Here is a 17,412-nt window from a genome sequence, read left to right on the forward strand (position 1 = left end):
GACTCATGTCTCACATCAGCAGACATCAACAGACCTTTAACTGTTGCAGTTGCTCCTTGAAGTCCGACTCCGCGAAGGTGATGGAGGCGGCACAGGTGATATTGGCGGCTTCTAGTTGCGTGACCAGCTCGTTCACAGCCAACGAGTAAACCTCCTCGTTCTGCGAGAAAGCCGTCACCGTGTCCCATCCGAATTGTCTGGACAAAGTGTATTATTGTGTTTAGTCTATTCAAAACATACCGATGTTTAGGATGACTTAACAAAAAAATTAAGGTAGTTGTGTTGAAGCTTTTGGGCCTACTTTGTTATAAATTGCGAGTTCATGAAAAGCTAATCTGAAACGGTAAATAATTAAATAAATTTTTGTTTTTTGAGTTAAAAATAATTAAATGAGAGAAGTCATGTTTTGAATTTTTTGCAACTGTGTTTTGATCGGTTTTTTTATTTGTTTTATCTTAGCGGACGGGCCCGCGGCGTACCTGATGTTCAGTGGTACCCAGATCCCAAAGCCATCGTCCCAGTATTAATGCCACCATCCATTCTTAAACTTGAAGTTCAAGAACTCTCAATTATCATAGCTGGTGTTCCGTCTTTCAAAGCGGAACGTATAAGTGAAGGAGAAACATACCCCACCACTAGTAAAATATTTTATATGTATCAGGGATGGCCAACCGGTCGATCGCGCTGCGAAATATTTCTAAAAGCAAGGTAATTCTCAAGTCTAGATTTTCGGACAATGGTTTCCAAAATCAGCATTTCTCTACTTAAAAAGATCTCGCTTGACAGACTCACATACATTGGATTCTTTAAGGTTGGCTATTTGCAAATACCAACCTAATTTTGAAAAACTAGCGCAAGATGCTCAGGCGCAATGCTTACACTGAGAAGTAGTTGCTAAGATTAAAATTCAGTTTTAAGTTAAGCATTTTAATAAAATTAAACATACTACTTATTTGTTTACTGAGTTCTATTGTTTCATTGAATTTTAAGAAACTTCAAGTCGGCCATCCCTGTTTTATAATAAGTGGATAGTAAATTATTTCAAAAGTTAGAACTTATTTATTGTGATACAAAACGATTCCTGGAAACCTAGGACACTTTGTATTACCTGATGAAAGCTATCCGTGCGGGGTTATGTGAGGAATCAGGCGCGACGGTGCGGCAGAAGAGGGGAAATTCTGATCTATCACTCAGAGCTGGTGACGTGGAACCGAAGGACACCTGTAACAATTAAAAATGTCCCGGTATTTTGTCGCGCACGATCGCGGTCCAGAGTGAAAACGCAATAAATAGAGTAAAGTTTATTACTCTCGTATTTATGCTTTTTTTCTCCTACCTATTATCAGCATAGAGAGCCTTGAGAGGCTATTTCAGCTTCACCCTAATATGTAGGTGAGCTCATGGGGCTCAAACCGGAAGTGTTGGTAACACTGGCCCTAGCAAGAGCAGTGCTTCGCCGAATGTACCACCGGATCGGAAACGCGACCCACTGAGAAGATCCGGCGAGAAACTCAGTGGGCTGTGTCTATGGGTTAATTCGCTCGTCGAGCCCTTCGTCGTAAGCGACTGGTTCGACGAGGACGGTGATCGGTGCTTATGGTACCTATATATTTTGTTTATTGCTTAGGTGGGTGGACGAGCACACAGCCCACCTGGTATTAAGTGGTTATTGAGTGGCTCCAGTAACCACTTAACACCAGGTAAGCTGTGAGCTCGTCCACACATCTAAGCAATAAAAAAAGCATCCCCTTTCAAATAAACCAGATTCTGAATTATCAAAATCGGTTCGCCTTAAAAAGGTTTTCTGGTAAACACACATAATTTTTGATGTTGAATTGAGAACCGCCTCCTTTTTTTTAAATCGATTAAAATGAAGCATAATAATATCGTTTCGTTAAATTGCCAGACGAGAAAATCCTCGCAGTCCACACCACTAAATTGAATAGTCGGTCCTATCAAAGCACGTAACGTTGAGTTTGAATACGGCCACTAAAGTTTCGTGCTTAACGCGAGTAACAGCTTTCGTGGTACATAATGAGATTCAATCAATTAAATGGTTTGTTAATTATGATTACGTTATCAACGCAAAATTGACGAGAAATTTAAATAAATACTGTTGGTTATAAATAGGTTTCTTTCTCAAGAAACAAAAGAAAAAATGTTATTATCATAATACTAAGTTGTTTGTTTATTATAATAGAAAAGCAACAGGTGCTATCTTTAAGTAAAATGTAATATACTGAGAAATATGTATACACGTATGTGAGACCTAAGATAAGCTAATTATAGATTTTCCTAATATAAGCTATACATAACAAACAAGGTATGAAAAACTTTTACAATAGTTATAAGTAAACTAAAATAATCTTTAAACTATTTCATCATCATCATCATCATCATCATTTCAGCCTGTCTTCTGTCCACTGCTGAACATAGGCCTCTCCAACTGATGTCCAGTGCGGCCGGTCCGTTGCCACCTGCATCCAAACTATTTAATTAAACAATATTTTGTTTTAAATTATTTTATAAAACGTAAACAGAACATTAATACGTTTTCAAAATATAAAGAAAAAACACGCATTAAATATTCATATAGAACGTGTTTGTTGGAGTGTGAAACAGTAGATAAACATCTGAACACTTTGACTGTATATTTATATTTATATATGTATATTTATATTATAATATTTGTGCACGAGTGTATCTCTGAAACAGTTAATAGTAATTAATAAACGGTTAATAATAATAATAAATAGCTATACGAAAAAAATATGTATATAAAAAATCTTCCAACCCGGTTGGTCACCGTGGAAGAATACGACCAAAACCCTCCAGAGAAGTCACCAATAGAGGAAAGAAATACCCTAGATAAATATAAACTAAGCATTAATGGGCATCACTGGAGGAGGCCTTCACCCAATCTGGGGTTCCAGTAGATTAAATAACTACATAATATTAAGTAAACATAACTATATAATATTAAGTAAACATACTAATTATATTAAGTAAGTGATAAAAACTATATAAAAAATTATATAATATTAAAATCAAATAATAAAAAAAAAACTAACACATAGATAGATTTTAAGCTATGTAAATTTACTGGAAATAAAAAGGCTTTATTATTATTATTATTATTATACGTAAAAAAATGCTTTTAACAAATTTAACTGTTTGTAAAAATATTTATGTTCAAGTTTGAGTCTAAAAAAATACTAATGTAATAAGTTGTATATTCTAATCATGGTGAAGTTATGTACGTAATTAGTGTGTGCTAAGCTCGCAGTGAATAGTTTATTGTGTCTAATGCGATGTGGGTTTGAGAAGAATTTAATTAGCGTAATTAAATAAGAACTATCGATTTGGCATAGATAATTATATAAATTTGTTTTCTATTAGAGTAGACTAAGATTTTCTGTAGTACAGTCTTGGATGGAGGCTTTCGTCAGATGTGTTTCACAATGAGATAGTCAATGGAACGCCGTGTCGTGCACAGAGGAGTAGACGGAATAAGCCCGCGCGGGGGCTCGCTAATGCAGTGGGGGGGTTCCCTAAATGAGTGTAGTAGAATTGCCTCGAACGGGGAGAGATGGCGGGACATCGTGAGACGCGTCAAGTCCACCCCCTCCAACACTACATGACGACACGACCACTCTGTCACGAGTGAAACGATTGAGAAGAAGGGACCAAGATTTCAACCAATATCAACATTCTAAGCCTCACTGCTGGGTCTAGGCTGGAGGTCAGATTTTTGTTCTTATCGTCCCTGCCTAAGTTTAAGCTAGTAACTTTACAGTTAGCAGCTGGTTAAGTTGCTTATTAAATTAAATTTCGGTTCCTCATAATTTTCTTATTATTATCCTGTGTTATGTACAGGGAGAGTTTGGTTAGAGAAATAAGCAGTTTCGATATCCTTAATTTTTCAACTAGGTTTTTATGTTGTGTATATATGTCGCAGGCAATTTGTATGATTACGCCGTTCACAAACGGCATCGTCATTATAAAAACGCTCGCCATCATGTAAAATGCCGAAGGCAAAATGATAACTCGTTAAATTGTTATAATTTCGACTGGTTAATTGGTTGTAGTTTTAGGGTGACCATAATAAAATGCAGTTTATAATAATCTGACTTTATTTCCGCAATCAGCTACTAATTAAGATTTCAAGTAAGACTAAATTATGTGCTTTGGTTTTCTTAAAGTACTTAATTAAAATATTTAAGTAACAAAACAACATTTAAATTACAAACATAATAATATAATCATGACAATAATAAAACTTCTAAGAATAATATGACACTTTCAAATAAAAAGGGTGCGTGTACTTATGTACGCGCGTAAGAAGTTATACTTTATTTTTATTCAATTTATTTCTTTTTTTTTATTAAAATTTTAATCAATTTGAAAAAAAAATCGATTAAACAACATCCTCAAACACGCATATTGGACATCCCTTTTCTTGACATCGTATAAATTCGGTAATTCTCGGTACGGTTCGGATAGTTCACCTGCGGCTGTATTCAGACTCGCCAAGTTACGTCGGTCGTATTGTAATGAGCGATTTAGTGGGCAGCTTCATTCCGTTAATTTTGTGTCACGGTGCGCGCGCATCGTAAAATTTCACTCTCATCAATTTTTCATAACGCGCCTAAAGAAGTATAACTTCAAAAGTATAACTTGATATATACATCCAATAGAACTAAAATTTCATGTCATATCCAGAAATTTCAGTTTTATTTATTCCGAGCAATGATTAAAGGTCATTCACAATTGTTAGTTGGGGCATAAAACACGTTGTGTTCTGAATACAATACCCCGTGATGGCAAGATTGAGCCACGGACGCTTCAATTTCCGCATGCAATCACACAGTCCCTCAACGTAACGTTTGATTGAAGGGTACCCATACAGCCACTCTCGAATGTCGAACCTAACTTGATTACATACAAAACAAGCCACGTATTGAGATTTCTACTAAACTAGACCGTGCAAACGAATATAGAACTTCTGCTGCACATTAATAAAGTTCCAATTCGCTTCGATGCAACGCTCAATGTTTCCGTATAACTTTTCGCTTCGGTTAGATTTAGTGTTTGTATAAACAGCATTCGCTTTCAGGCGAAGTCGATTGCGACGGTTCAAAGTTTAGATTTAATGATATGGTTTGCAAGTTTGATTGCTTTTAGTATTTTTGTAGAACGAATTCTATAGTTGAAGCATTAAGTTACTTGTTGTTGGTTTAGTTTGGTTGTGGGTATCGGCATTGCTGACGTCCATGGGCGTCGGTACCACTCATGGTCGGGTGAGCAGCATGCTCGTCTGCCCGCAAGACCAATTAAAAAAACCGATTGGTAAATCGATTGGCAAACGGTCGAAGCTCGTAATCTACGGCACGCTAGCAAAAACTTTAGGATAGGTTGCTTTATTTGTTTAAATTACCTAAAATACTGAATCTGACAAACTATCAAAATTATGTCTTTGGAAACAACTACAAAGATATAAAATCGCATTAGAATCTATTCTAAGTGTAAAAATGCCTGAAAAATAAACAGATTGCAGCTAGAAATAGGTCTATCAATAAAGCCCAAGACAACTGGTTGAGAAGTTAAAATAAATTCTGTTTGCACTGTGCTAAGACAACGCTTATGCAAAAAAGTATATTGTGTATGGCACCGAAAATATTCAATAAGCTACCTGATGCTATATAAAAGACAAATTATTTTTATTTAAAAAGAACTTGAAAAAATTATGAACGTTAAGATGTTATTTTTTAAATGGTAAATCATTATGTTAATTTTAAATTCGCTTTTTTTCTTTCCTTTGTTTTCGTTTTATGACCTAAATAACTAATTCTTATTCAATTAATTTATTTTGTTGTTTGATATTTTAATTAATTAATAATATATTTACTAATGATGGAAACTAATGGATGCTTTTATGCGAAAAGGAAGAGACAAAGATTTTGGGTACTTATAATAGTTATTTGTTGATTTTATGCAATTTCTTGTTATAGAATTAAAATTAAGAAGTCGGCCTAAAGGATAAGACGTCCGGTGCATTCGCGTGAGCGATGCAACGGTGTTCGAATCCCGCAGGCGGGTACCAATTTTTCTAATGAAATACGTACTCAACAAATGTTCACGATTGACTTCCACGGTGAAGGAATAACATCGTGTAATAAAAATCAAACCCGCAAAATTATAATTTGCGTAATTACTGGTGGTAGGACCTCTTGTGAGTCCGCGCGGGTAGGTACCATCACCCTGCCTATTTCCACCGTGAAGCAGTAATGCGTTTCGGTTTGAAGGCAGCCGTTATAATGTTAAAACTGAGACCTTAGTACTCTTGTTTCGAGGTCAGTGGTGGCATTTACATTGTAAATGTCTATAGGCTCCGGTAACCACTTAACACCAGGTGAGTGGCCTTGAGTTAGTCCACCCATCTAAGCAATAAATAAATAAAAAGTTCGTGTTTTTAAAACACATCTGTACAATTGTTCACTGGTGGTAGGGCCTCTTGTGAGTCCGCGCGGGTAGGTACCACCACCCTGCCTATATCTGCCGTCAAGCAGTAATGCGTTTCGGTTTGAAGGGCGGGGCAGCCGTTGTAACTACACTGAGACCTTAGAACTGATATCTCTTGTAGATGTCTATGGGCTGCAGTAACCACTTAACACCAGGTGGGCTGTGAGCTCGTCCACCCATCTAAGAAAAAAGAAAAAAAGAATGAATGGCTCAGCGTTGTAAATTTCACCACGTCGAGTTGACTGATACGTGTAGACGGGGCCTTTACCTGTACAATGTTCCAATAGGGTACGATTTTCGCGATGCTCTCCGTGACTTCAGAACAAGCAGTCCCCAGCAGCATGACCATTCTTGACTCCCGCTCCGTGTAGAGGGCGTGAAAGAACCTATCCACGCCCACACCTGGATCGCACTATTAAAACAAGACACATATTTGCTGCACACGGTTAAGATTTTGAACGGAACAATGAATAGCTCTGGCGCGTATTGCACCTCCGTCAAGATTGGATTAGTTCGACTATCTCTCTCTTTTGTTTGAGGATATTACGAGAACAGAGATGATATGTCAAGTTTCCGGGAGTCTAGAGGGAGATGCATGCACAAAGTGCTTTTCGGCCCTCTCCGGAAGCTTGCAAAGCATCAAGGATGAGAATTACAGTTTTACCGTAACAGAAGTTATAATTCGTAGCTGTCATAGATGCCCAGCTTCCAGTAGAAGATAGGAACGATATATCAATTAGACTATTATTACGCCTAACCAGGGAGATAATTTATTTATTGGTTTTTAATTTGTCAAAACATAACATATTATGATGATTACAAGGACACGTGTAAAGCAGTCAGGAATATAAAGCAAGCAATAACAATACCTTTGTGTCATTGGTGATGAGATGCAACTTATACCCAGGGAGTAGGTTCCTTTTGTTGACATGTTCCACTGCGAGCTTGGCAGCAGCGAGCTCTGATGCTCCGTCCACTCTTGGTGTATCTCCCACAGACAACTCGAAGAGACCGAGGATAGACACGACGCGGCTGGTTGTGGCTCTTGGTAATTCTGTTGAAAAACAAACTTGCTTGAGTATTGGATTCCCTGATCAAAGCAAAAATATTTGCTTTGATGTCTGCAGAATGCGTAGTTCTATTTTCAACACTTTTTTTTCCTACTCAAATTCAAATTCAAAATCATTTATTTCAACTTAGATGTCAGTATAACAAACTTGTTGAATGGTAAAATGTAAATAACAATGTTAACTCTACCACCGGTTCCAAAAAAAGCCACAGTCCTGAGAAGAACCGGCGAAACAAACTCAGCGGGCTTTTTTTTGTTTTTTCTCATATTTTTTTAAATAAGTAAATATGTTTGCAATAAACGAAAAAACAAGTCAAAAAATACAATTAAAAAATAAAAAAATAATGAAAAATGAAAAGGCCAGGAGCGAACGCCTCATTCCCACGTAGTGCCATCTAGTAAATAATCCTTAATTTTATACATAGGCGGCACTGAAAATTTCGGGAATTAACGAAGTGACAACATTACTATTTAAAAATGTATTTATTGCTTTTCGAAGTATTCTCCGCGAAATTTGACACATTTTTCCATACGATGGAACCAATCATTGAAGCAACCATTCCATTCGGAAGTTGGGGTCTCCAAAATGGCCGTTTTGTAGGCGTCCACAGCTTCTTCAGGTGATGAAAATCTCTGTCCACGCAATTTATTCTTTATTTTAGCGAAAGTATAGAAATCATTAGGGCTTAGGTCGGGGCTGTACGGCAGATGGTCTAATAATTCTATGTTTTCTTGCTCTAAAAACTCTTTTGTTCTGTGCGCGGTGTGAGAACTCGCATTGTCGTGATGGAGGATGATGCGGCGGTTGCAGTTCTCTTTACGGAGTTCAGAAACGACCTGTGGCAAGCAAATGCTAGCATACCATTCTGCGTTAACCGTTCTTTGTCCCTCAAGAGGAATAGTCGTAACATGGCCGGTTTTGGAGACAAACGTGGCCACCATTTTTTTTGCAACACTCCGTGAACGAACAATTTTTGTTGGCTTTAACTCATTTTCGAACACCCAAACTCGTGACTGGTTTTTTGTTTCGGGTTCGTACGCGTATATCCAGGATTCGTCACCTGATACAATGTTGTATACAGCATTTGAGGATCCTGCGTGGAATCTTTCAAGAGTTCTGACGCACCAAGTAACGCGAGCCGCTTTTTGCTCTTCACAGAGCGAATGCGGTATCCATCGGGAAAACAACTTTTTTACACCTAATTTTTCATGCAAGATTATTTGTATTTGACTCATGCCAATGTCTAAAGTTGCTTGAATTTCGCGGTATGTCACATGTCGATAGCTTACGCACAGCATCAACGTTTTCTTGGGTGACTGCAGTGTTTGGACGACCTTGACGGGGATCATCACTGAGCTTGACACGTCCACGTTGAAACTCAGCAAACCAGCGATAAATTGTGGTTTTGGATGGGGCTTCATCACCAAATGCAGAAATCATCCGGTCAACACACTGTTTTTGTGTTAAACCACTTCGAAAGTCATAATAAATCATCGCTCTTGAATTTTCTCGTCAATTCCATTTTCTCAACGACTAAATAAGTTTTGACAAAACCTCGTGACAAGACCGAGAATCTTTTTTTAAATAAATAAATGGTATTCGATCTTTAAAACCAAGGAGTTTTCAATTAAAAAGATTTTAATATGACAGGAACAGTGGAAATATTCCATTCCCGATACTTTTAGTGCAGCCTATGTACTGCTTCACGGCAGAAATAGGCAGGGCGGATTAACTACCCGTGCGGACTCACAAGAGGCCCTACCACCAGTAATTACGCAAATTATAATTTTGCGGGTTTGATTTTATAATATAATAGGTGACCGGTACAAAACACATTAATAGTAGTTTTTTAAACAAGGAAATCCAAACATACAAGCTTTAGTAGTTCAGGAGTAAGAGTTTTGAACCGAATTTCAAATAAAATGTACCTTCGGCGAAAGCCCGGTCTCCGAGCACGGCCCTAATTAATATTTGCTTCCGAAACTGTGTTTAACTTCTGGATCGCGAGTTTCGCTATTTAAGTGGACAGAAGCCCTTATTATTTGTTCAACTATATTTTATCGCTTTATTTAGGTAGATCATGGAAGTGAGACGCTTAAGATCTGCTTACAGCAATGATACGGAATGACGACAAGAGTGATTCGACAAAGGAAGGAAGGGTGGACGAGTTTACGGTCCACCTGCTTTTAAGTGGTTATCGGAGTCCATAGACATCTACAAAGTAAATGCCGCCACCTAGTTTGAGATATGAGCTCTAAGGTCTCCGTTTTTACAGTATAACGGCTGCCCCGCCCCTCAAACCGGAACGCATTACTGCTTCACGGCAGAAATAGGCAGGGTGGTGGTATCCACCCGCGCGGACTCACAAGAGGTCCTACCACCAGTAATTACGCAAATTTTAGTTTTGCGGGTTTCATTTTTATTACACGATGTTATTCCTTCACTGTGGAAGTCAATCGTGAACATTTGTTTAGTACGTATTTCATTAGAAAAATTGGTACCCGCCTGAGATTCGAACACCGGTGCATCGCTCAACACGAGTGCACCGGACGTCTTATCCGTTAGGCCACGACGACTTCTCGAGGTTTTATATTATTATAGCATATCGCTATTTGTATGCAATGAATTGGCTGTGTTTCATGGCATGGCTTTCATACCCGATCCTGTGGATCGAATGGTAAACAGTCGACGTCGCCCTAAACACGTCATTACGGATCCTCCTGATCCATTAACGGTGCTTTTAGGTACCTCAAGCACCGGTCACCGTCCTCGCCGAACCCGTCGCTTGCGACGAAGGGCTCGACGAGTAAATTAACCCATAGAAACAGCCCACTGATTTTCTCGCCGAATCTTCTCATTGGGTCGCGTTTCCGATCCGGTGGTAGATTCTGCGAAGCAATGCTCTTGCTAGGGCCTGTGTTAGCAACACTTCCGGTTTGAGCCCCGTGAGTTCACTTACACGTCAAGGAGAAGTTGAAATATCCTCTCAAGGCTATCAGCATAGGTAGGAAAAAAATGGCATTCCATGATTGACTATTGACAATCAAGTGAGCCGTCTCCTATTTACGGCAATAAAGAGCACGATACAATGCCCCACGACCCACGCGCGTTCCATCAATGCAAACATTTGAGTCGTATTCATAACGTATTCACATTGAAATCTAGGCAGATCTCTCGGAGGTCGTAATGCGGGTACGGCACGGTACCGCCGGTATTACGTTCACTTGACCGAGTCGAGTGTGTGGGAATTGTGTAATGCTCAACAGAGGCCCGATGAGTTTTGTAATTTCGACTGTATATAGTTCGGACGCTATGTCACGGGATTTCGTTTTGACAGAGAAATATGTCGAATGCTGAAAGGGTATTTGGTAACGTAAACGCGCCACCCACCTTGAAATTTAAGTTCTAAGGTCTCAGTATAGTTAGAACGGCTGCCCCACCCTTCAAACCGAAACGCATTACTGCTTCACGGCAGAAATAGGCAGGATGGTGGTACCGGTGCGGACTCACAAGAGGTCCTACTACCAGTAACCAAACTTAATTGAAGATCAATTAAAAACATCCAACTTTTGATGTTAATACCAAATAAAACGCACTTTTTATTACAAAGATAAATGTCGCGTGTTTTTAAACTAAATAGCCTTTTACTTCTCGATATAGTTGGCTATTATATTGCATTTGGAATGTTGAATGTTACAGGCGCTAATTTGGCATCTTATAATCTATAAAGGTCCTAATGTGTACAAGGAGAAACCACTAAAGTATTCATATCAAACAAACAACACCTCCGTATTCCGAGAACATGAAAATCGTGTCCACAACGACCCGATAGCGATCCCAAAAATAGATTAGGTATTGAAGATTACGAAAAACTTATAACAAACTGCTTTATTTTTAAAATCATATAAAAAATTGGCATTTTATTCATAGTTTCATATTTTCGATTCGACTGTGAGGTACTTCCACCGAAAAGTAAGCATCCGTTTTTATAAATGCATAATTTTTGTGGTCACCGATGACACTCATGTTGGAACTTCAAAAATTTACGAAACAGCCTTACAAAACAACGTTATCATAAGCATTTTTTTCGATAATACTGCTATTGTTTCATAAATCGTCTTCTTTTTCTGTAATTTATCTCACTAGGCGGGGTCGGCACAGCTAATTTTTCTCTTACAATCTCTTCTATCAGTCGTCATCTCAACACTCACTTCTCTATCTCTAATATCGTCATTCACACACTATCTTCGGTCGACTTCTTCCCACTATATCTTTCACTACTATTTCAAAACATCTCCTAGTCACATGCATCTTCTCTCTATGCATCATATGTCCACATCACGCTAATCGTCCGCTCTTTAATTTGTTGATTACCGTTTTTACTTTCACACTTCCTCCGCTATTGTTTCATAAATGTCAGATACATAATTATATTTGAAGTATCATATTTGAAGTATCAAATATAATGGCGAATAGATAGAGCTGAGCGAAGCCCGGTCGCTTATGTATTTGAAGTACAATATCTAAGAATAGCCAACACGAAAGGGACTTTTTTTTCTTTCACTATAAAAAAGATACAGAGGTCAACACGATTTTTTGTAAAAACATAGTAAATGTAAATGTAAATATTAAAAAAGGCGAAATACCAATTAGTCATTATGAGATTACAGAAATCATATGTGTGATAGATTTTCAATTTGGTATAAATACAACTTTTGCGATGTAAGAAGTTAATAAGAACGGATTTTACGGAAATCCTGTACGGAATGATTTTTCGACCATCATTTAAACATAAAGTTAACAGTTGGCAATGCTAATCGTAGCTATAGGAGACTGGTAGTTTATGCATCACAAGCAACTCCTGACTCCAGGAAAATATAATATGTTTAATCTTTTTTAATAACAATTTTATCACTTGCGAAACTCCGGGACGCGTTAATATAGCACAGACCTGGTGAGTCGAATCAGTTTTTCTCGCGGAAAGAATTGTATAATGTATTTCCAAATGAATGATTTTTCGTCTTCGATTATTGTGACTACCCCTCATCGTGAAAGAAGGTGTGAAACACAGTCCAGGATTTTACCTAAAATGAAATACTGAAAATGGTTAACGTGACCCGGGAAAAGGAAAATAATAATTAAATTTAGCTGATATATTTGTTATTATTATTATATTGCAATGCTAACATTTCTTAGACAAATTGTTATTTTATTACTGTTGATGGTCAGGAAAGTTAGCCCATCTGCTATTAAGCGTATAGTTTGCAGGGCTCATAACGTGAATATTGCCATAGTTAAAGTCTATGTTGTGTTGCATGAGGATTGTACTATCTTTCAAAAAAGGTATTGAGGTGGTACTATTACTACTACCTATGCCTGCTTGTGCCTATGGGCCGCACTTGGTGATGGCATTAACGATGTTATTAATATCTGGGAACTCTGGTAGCCTGTGAATACCAGGTAGGCCCTTTAGCTACCCAGCCAATCTAGGACGATAATGAAGAGTCATTCAAAATAAAACTGTTATATTCTTTTATCAGATCAATTTGCAGTATGTTCCTTCGAGCACGATTGTAGAATTTGTATTTACTTTTAATTAAATATAATTTTTGACCGAACTATATTAATTTAGTTTCATATTTGACGGCGGGCACATTGTTGCGTTACGTAGCCTCCGCTGAGTATGTCCACTAGTGGGAACCGAAATGTTAGATATTCTGCGGACATTAAGCCGGGGTCTCGTTTTGATGGATGTGCCACGTGTTCATCCCCGGGGCTCTACACTGCTATTTTACAAACCTCTCTTTACAACACGAAAGATATTCCCTTTCCCTGTAATTTGTTATGATAGCTTATCAAACAGGCGTTTCGCGTATGATGTAGGAAGTTCTCGACCGAAGGGATAAGCCTTCGGCTGTGTTTTTGTTGGATGTGAACTCTGCCCTTAACGCAGATAACTGTTTATGAAAGTTTTCGACAGAAACGGTTAATGGAATTTTGTGAAAAGGATATTTTTGTAAGCCTGCTTGAGTTTGATTTTTTTTTTTTTTTTTATTGCTTAGATGTGTGGACGAGCTCACAGCCCACCTGGTGTTAAGTGGTTACTGGAGCCCATAGACATCTACAACGTAAATGCGCCACACACCTTGAGATATAGTTCTAAGGTCTCAGTATAGTCACAACGGCTGCCCCACCCTTCAAACCGAAACGCATTACTGCTTCACGGCAGAAATAGGCGGGGCGGTGGTACCTACCCGTGCGGACTCACAAGAGGTCCTACCACCAGTAATTGGTGTAAGTTTTCATTATTTTGGAGCGGTTACACCGGTTTGACTTTGGTTAATGCTTCAAAAGTTTACTGTAGATACGCAGGCGAGTTCAATTGAGGCTATAGACACCCCGCTACACGGACCACAACAGAATATTCCTTTGGATTTATCGTTATCGCGATCCAGGTGTAGCTTATGTACAATCTTGAATTTGTTAAATAGGAATTTTAAAGTAATACTTGTAAATCTTTCGCAGGGTCTTTCTTCAGTTTCAAGCTAATGAAATCCATTACGTCCACCGCCAAGTTGAAGACGGTCCTACCTAAATACTCACTTCGCCTTTATTAAGCTTTAAAATGGACGGTTAAATCTGTTTTAGCTAATTTTAAAAAAAGAGGAGGTTTTATTTTCAGTTATATAGATTTTCTTTTGTGTGTTCATTGATTTCTCCGAATACTGTGGACAGATTTTACGTGCTATTTTTTTACAATAAAATCATTTTTTTTCAAACACTATTTTTAATTCAAACTTATTAAAATTTATTTTCTATTTTTTAGTTGGATTTTCTATAAAAGCGTAGTTTTTTAAACTGTTAGGTATTTTTAATTTTTTAATTAAATTAAAAAAAAATCAATTTTCTTTCTGAATCAGTCAGTTACTTATCCGAGAAATAGGTGGTCGGCGCGCCTGGTAGTGTCCCTTCTTGGTCTTGACGCAGACGCTCCGGGTCTCAGGAAAACAAAAAATCGCAAATCCTGATTATCCTAGTAAGGATAACCGATCAAACTGTTTAAAATATTGAATTGTTATCGGTCCTTAATAAGTATGCCAAATTTCGAGTTAATCCGACGTTTTGAAGGGGGTCAAAATCATGTTCAAAGATTCCGTTACGTACTAACATACATACTAACGTACGTATGAACCTAATAAGAGCGTATTAAAATATAACTATATATTTAAAGTGTTATAATATTGACCGGTTTTTATATGCAGGATGTAAGCCAACCGCTTTATAATGAATACGAAGAAAATGGTTTTTTTTATTGCCCTTGTAGGCTGACAAGCATACGGCCCACCTGATGTTGAGTGGTTACCGTCGCCCATAGACTTCAGCAATGCCAGGGGCAGAGCCAAGCTGCTGCCTACCGCTAAGCCGTATTTTAATATTTTAACCGAATTTTTAATATCATCATGTACATGGGCCGTTTTGGTTGGCCATGTCTATGATGATATAAAAATAAAAATCATGTTTTTATAAAATAATGTTTTTTTGCGTGTTGAATGCAATGAAATATATACACGGCACGCTGTTTCCAATATAGTTTGTGGGTTCATTAAAAACGAACTGAGCAAAATTAGAAGTATGTATTTATGCTTAGTTTAATAATTGAATATTGTTTCCTTTCAGTATTAATTTCAGAAACACCAGAGAAGACGTTTTAAACGAAATCCTCATGTATCTATAATTTCATGATGTTTTTTCAAAGTAAAAGATTTTTCATTTATCGAGGTCATCAAAATTAGTCTAACTCTACATTCGGGTTATAGGTTCGCATATCCAAAATTAGAATTCTATGAATTGATCATTTTAAATTATACGGAACCAAAGTTAAGTTAAAATTTGTTTAAGTTATAAATTGAAAATTACAATACAGTAATACTGTAACATTTCAGTCAATACAAAATGAGATCCTAAGAAAAAGAAAAAAATAAACACAAACACGCATTTAAGTTTAAAAAAAAATTCATTACATTTCACACATAGTTAATTAATCCTAATCGAAAATTATAATAAAATCTTATACTGGAAGTATTATAAAAAAGATTAATTATGTCAGTTCTTTCTGTGTAAAAAAAAAACTAAAAAAATAATTATATTTAAAATTGAACAATAGTTAGCGCATTATTCAAATGTCTTATAGTTGTCCGTGATGACAAAAATTGTAACGTTTTCAAAATGTCGGACACAATAGACTGAAAATAATACTGGCGGGATTAAGCCGTAGAAGTAGCTTCAAAAACTCTCAAAAAAATGTCACTTAACTAATTTAAACAGTTAAAATGCAAGTTTTAACTGTTTAAATTAGTTAAGTGGTCGTCGAAAAGCTCACAAATTTAAATTTACCGCCAATCGAAATGCGAACGTAATGATTATTAAACCATTAAGACACTCCGGAACCATAATGGAGGAGCAACAGGCTACGCCTAAATTCGGTTAGTGGTCCTAATGGCGAAACTGAATCAAGATGGGCACTGAAGCGACCCCGACAAGAGGTCAGGTTAAAGGTCAAACGAGCTTGTTAGTTGTACTAACTCGATAACGTTCTATTCAAGGTTCAGGTGGACGGAAGACCTTTGAGTGACCTAGAAAATATCGGGTCGGTTTTTGAAGTTAGAGGTTTTGAAGATATTATGATATTGTATGCACTGTTTCTTTGATAGCTGGAGACATCTGAATATCGAAATCTGTGATGTATAAATAAATAGATAAGGGTGTGAGGATATGAATAACGATTTATAGTTGGAAAAGATACGGATAACGTCTTGACTTATCGTTTGGTGTACTCAGGCAAATGTAGCCGAGGTATTGGATGTTAAAAATAATCTTATGTAGGCTATTGGAGACAATTGCACGAGAGCACCTCAGAAGTAGGTAATTTTTGAAACTAAAATCACCAAAAAAGTATCTGTTAATTAATTTTTTGCTGATTTAGACTATAAAAATGTGAAGCTCTCTTGTCTCTAAGGAACGCGGTCGCAGTCAGTGCGAGGTGACGGTACGCTTACGGGCAAAATGATTTCAAGACATTTAACTAAGTTTGGGGCGTAATATTTTGAGTGCACATTACATTATCACCTTCTGAAGGCGTTTTAGCCTAATGGGTTAGATGCACGGCGGACTTGTATGCAGTGACTCAAGGGTTCAAATTTTGAAAGCGAGTTACGTATTTATGAGCCCGTAAGGATATATTTAATTGGAACGAAGTTCCTTACGGCAGGCTTGGAGGGGATAGGGATTTTGCTGCGCGAATGAACTGAAAAAAATGTGATAGTAAAACCGTAAGAAAAAATCCGTGGAAAAAAGTGCGTGGAATAAAACCGTTAAATGAGACGTGCGCAGGCGCGACAGTCGCATACACAAGCGAGTAGTGTATAATACCTTTCTCTTTCTCCTTCTTTATAATTATTTCTATTTCTGTGTAATTTTCTGTTGTCAAACAAAAATAAAGAGACATATTTTGTTATTTTAGTTGATAATTTGAATTACGATGTTTTTTTATTTTAAGTAATTTATTATTTCTTAAAATACTGAATTTCCTAAATACTTTCTTGTACTTAAATAAAAACTAATCAGCAAAATTTAAGAAAAAAATCAAGAAAACCTACATAAAATTGAGCACGATTTTTTTTGCAATTTTTGTCGATTCTACATTAGCCGAAGGAACTTCGTTCCTACCTGGTGTCCCACGACACCACATAATTTTTTTTAACTAGCGGCCTGCTCGGGTCTTTAACAAACATTTCAACGATATTTGACGTTGTTTTATTTT

General features: G+C 37.2%; 1 protein-coding gene across 1 annotated transcript in view; it reads right to left on the bottom strand.

The window, feature by feature from the left end:
• LOC101738582 (gamma-aminobutyric acid type B receptor subunit 2) overlaps positions 1–17,412 on the bottom strand; it is a 115,170-nt gene that overhangs the window by 22,437 nt on the left and 75,321 nt on the right. The window contains exons 3-6 of the mRNA XM_012693100.4: positions 7,392–7,576; positions 6,791–6,934; positions 1,109–1,221; positions 35–197 (exon numbers count right to left, since the gene is read on the bottom strand). Coding sequence (XP_012548554.3) covers positions 35–197; positions 1,109–1,221; positions 6,791–6,934; positions 7,392–7,576 — 605 coding nt within the window. The remainder of the gene's footprint in view (positions 1–34; positions 198–1,108; positions 1,222–6,790; positions 6,935–7,391; positions 7,577–17,412) is intronic.

This window comes from Bombyx mori, chromosome 12, assembly GCF_030269925.1.
Source record: "Bombyx mori chromosome 12, ASM3026992v2".
Taxonomy (NCBI): domain Eukaryota; kingdom Metazoa; phylum Arthropoda; class Insecta; order Lepidoptera; family Bombycidae; genus Bombyx; species Bombyx mori.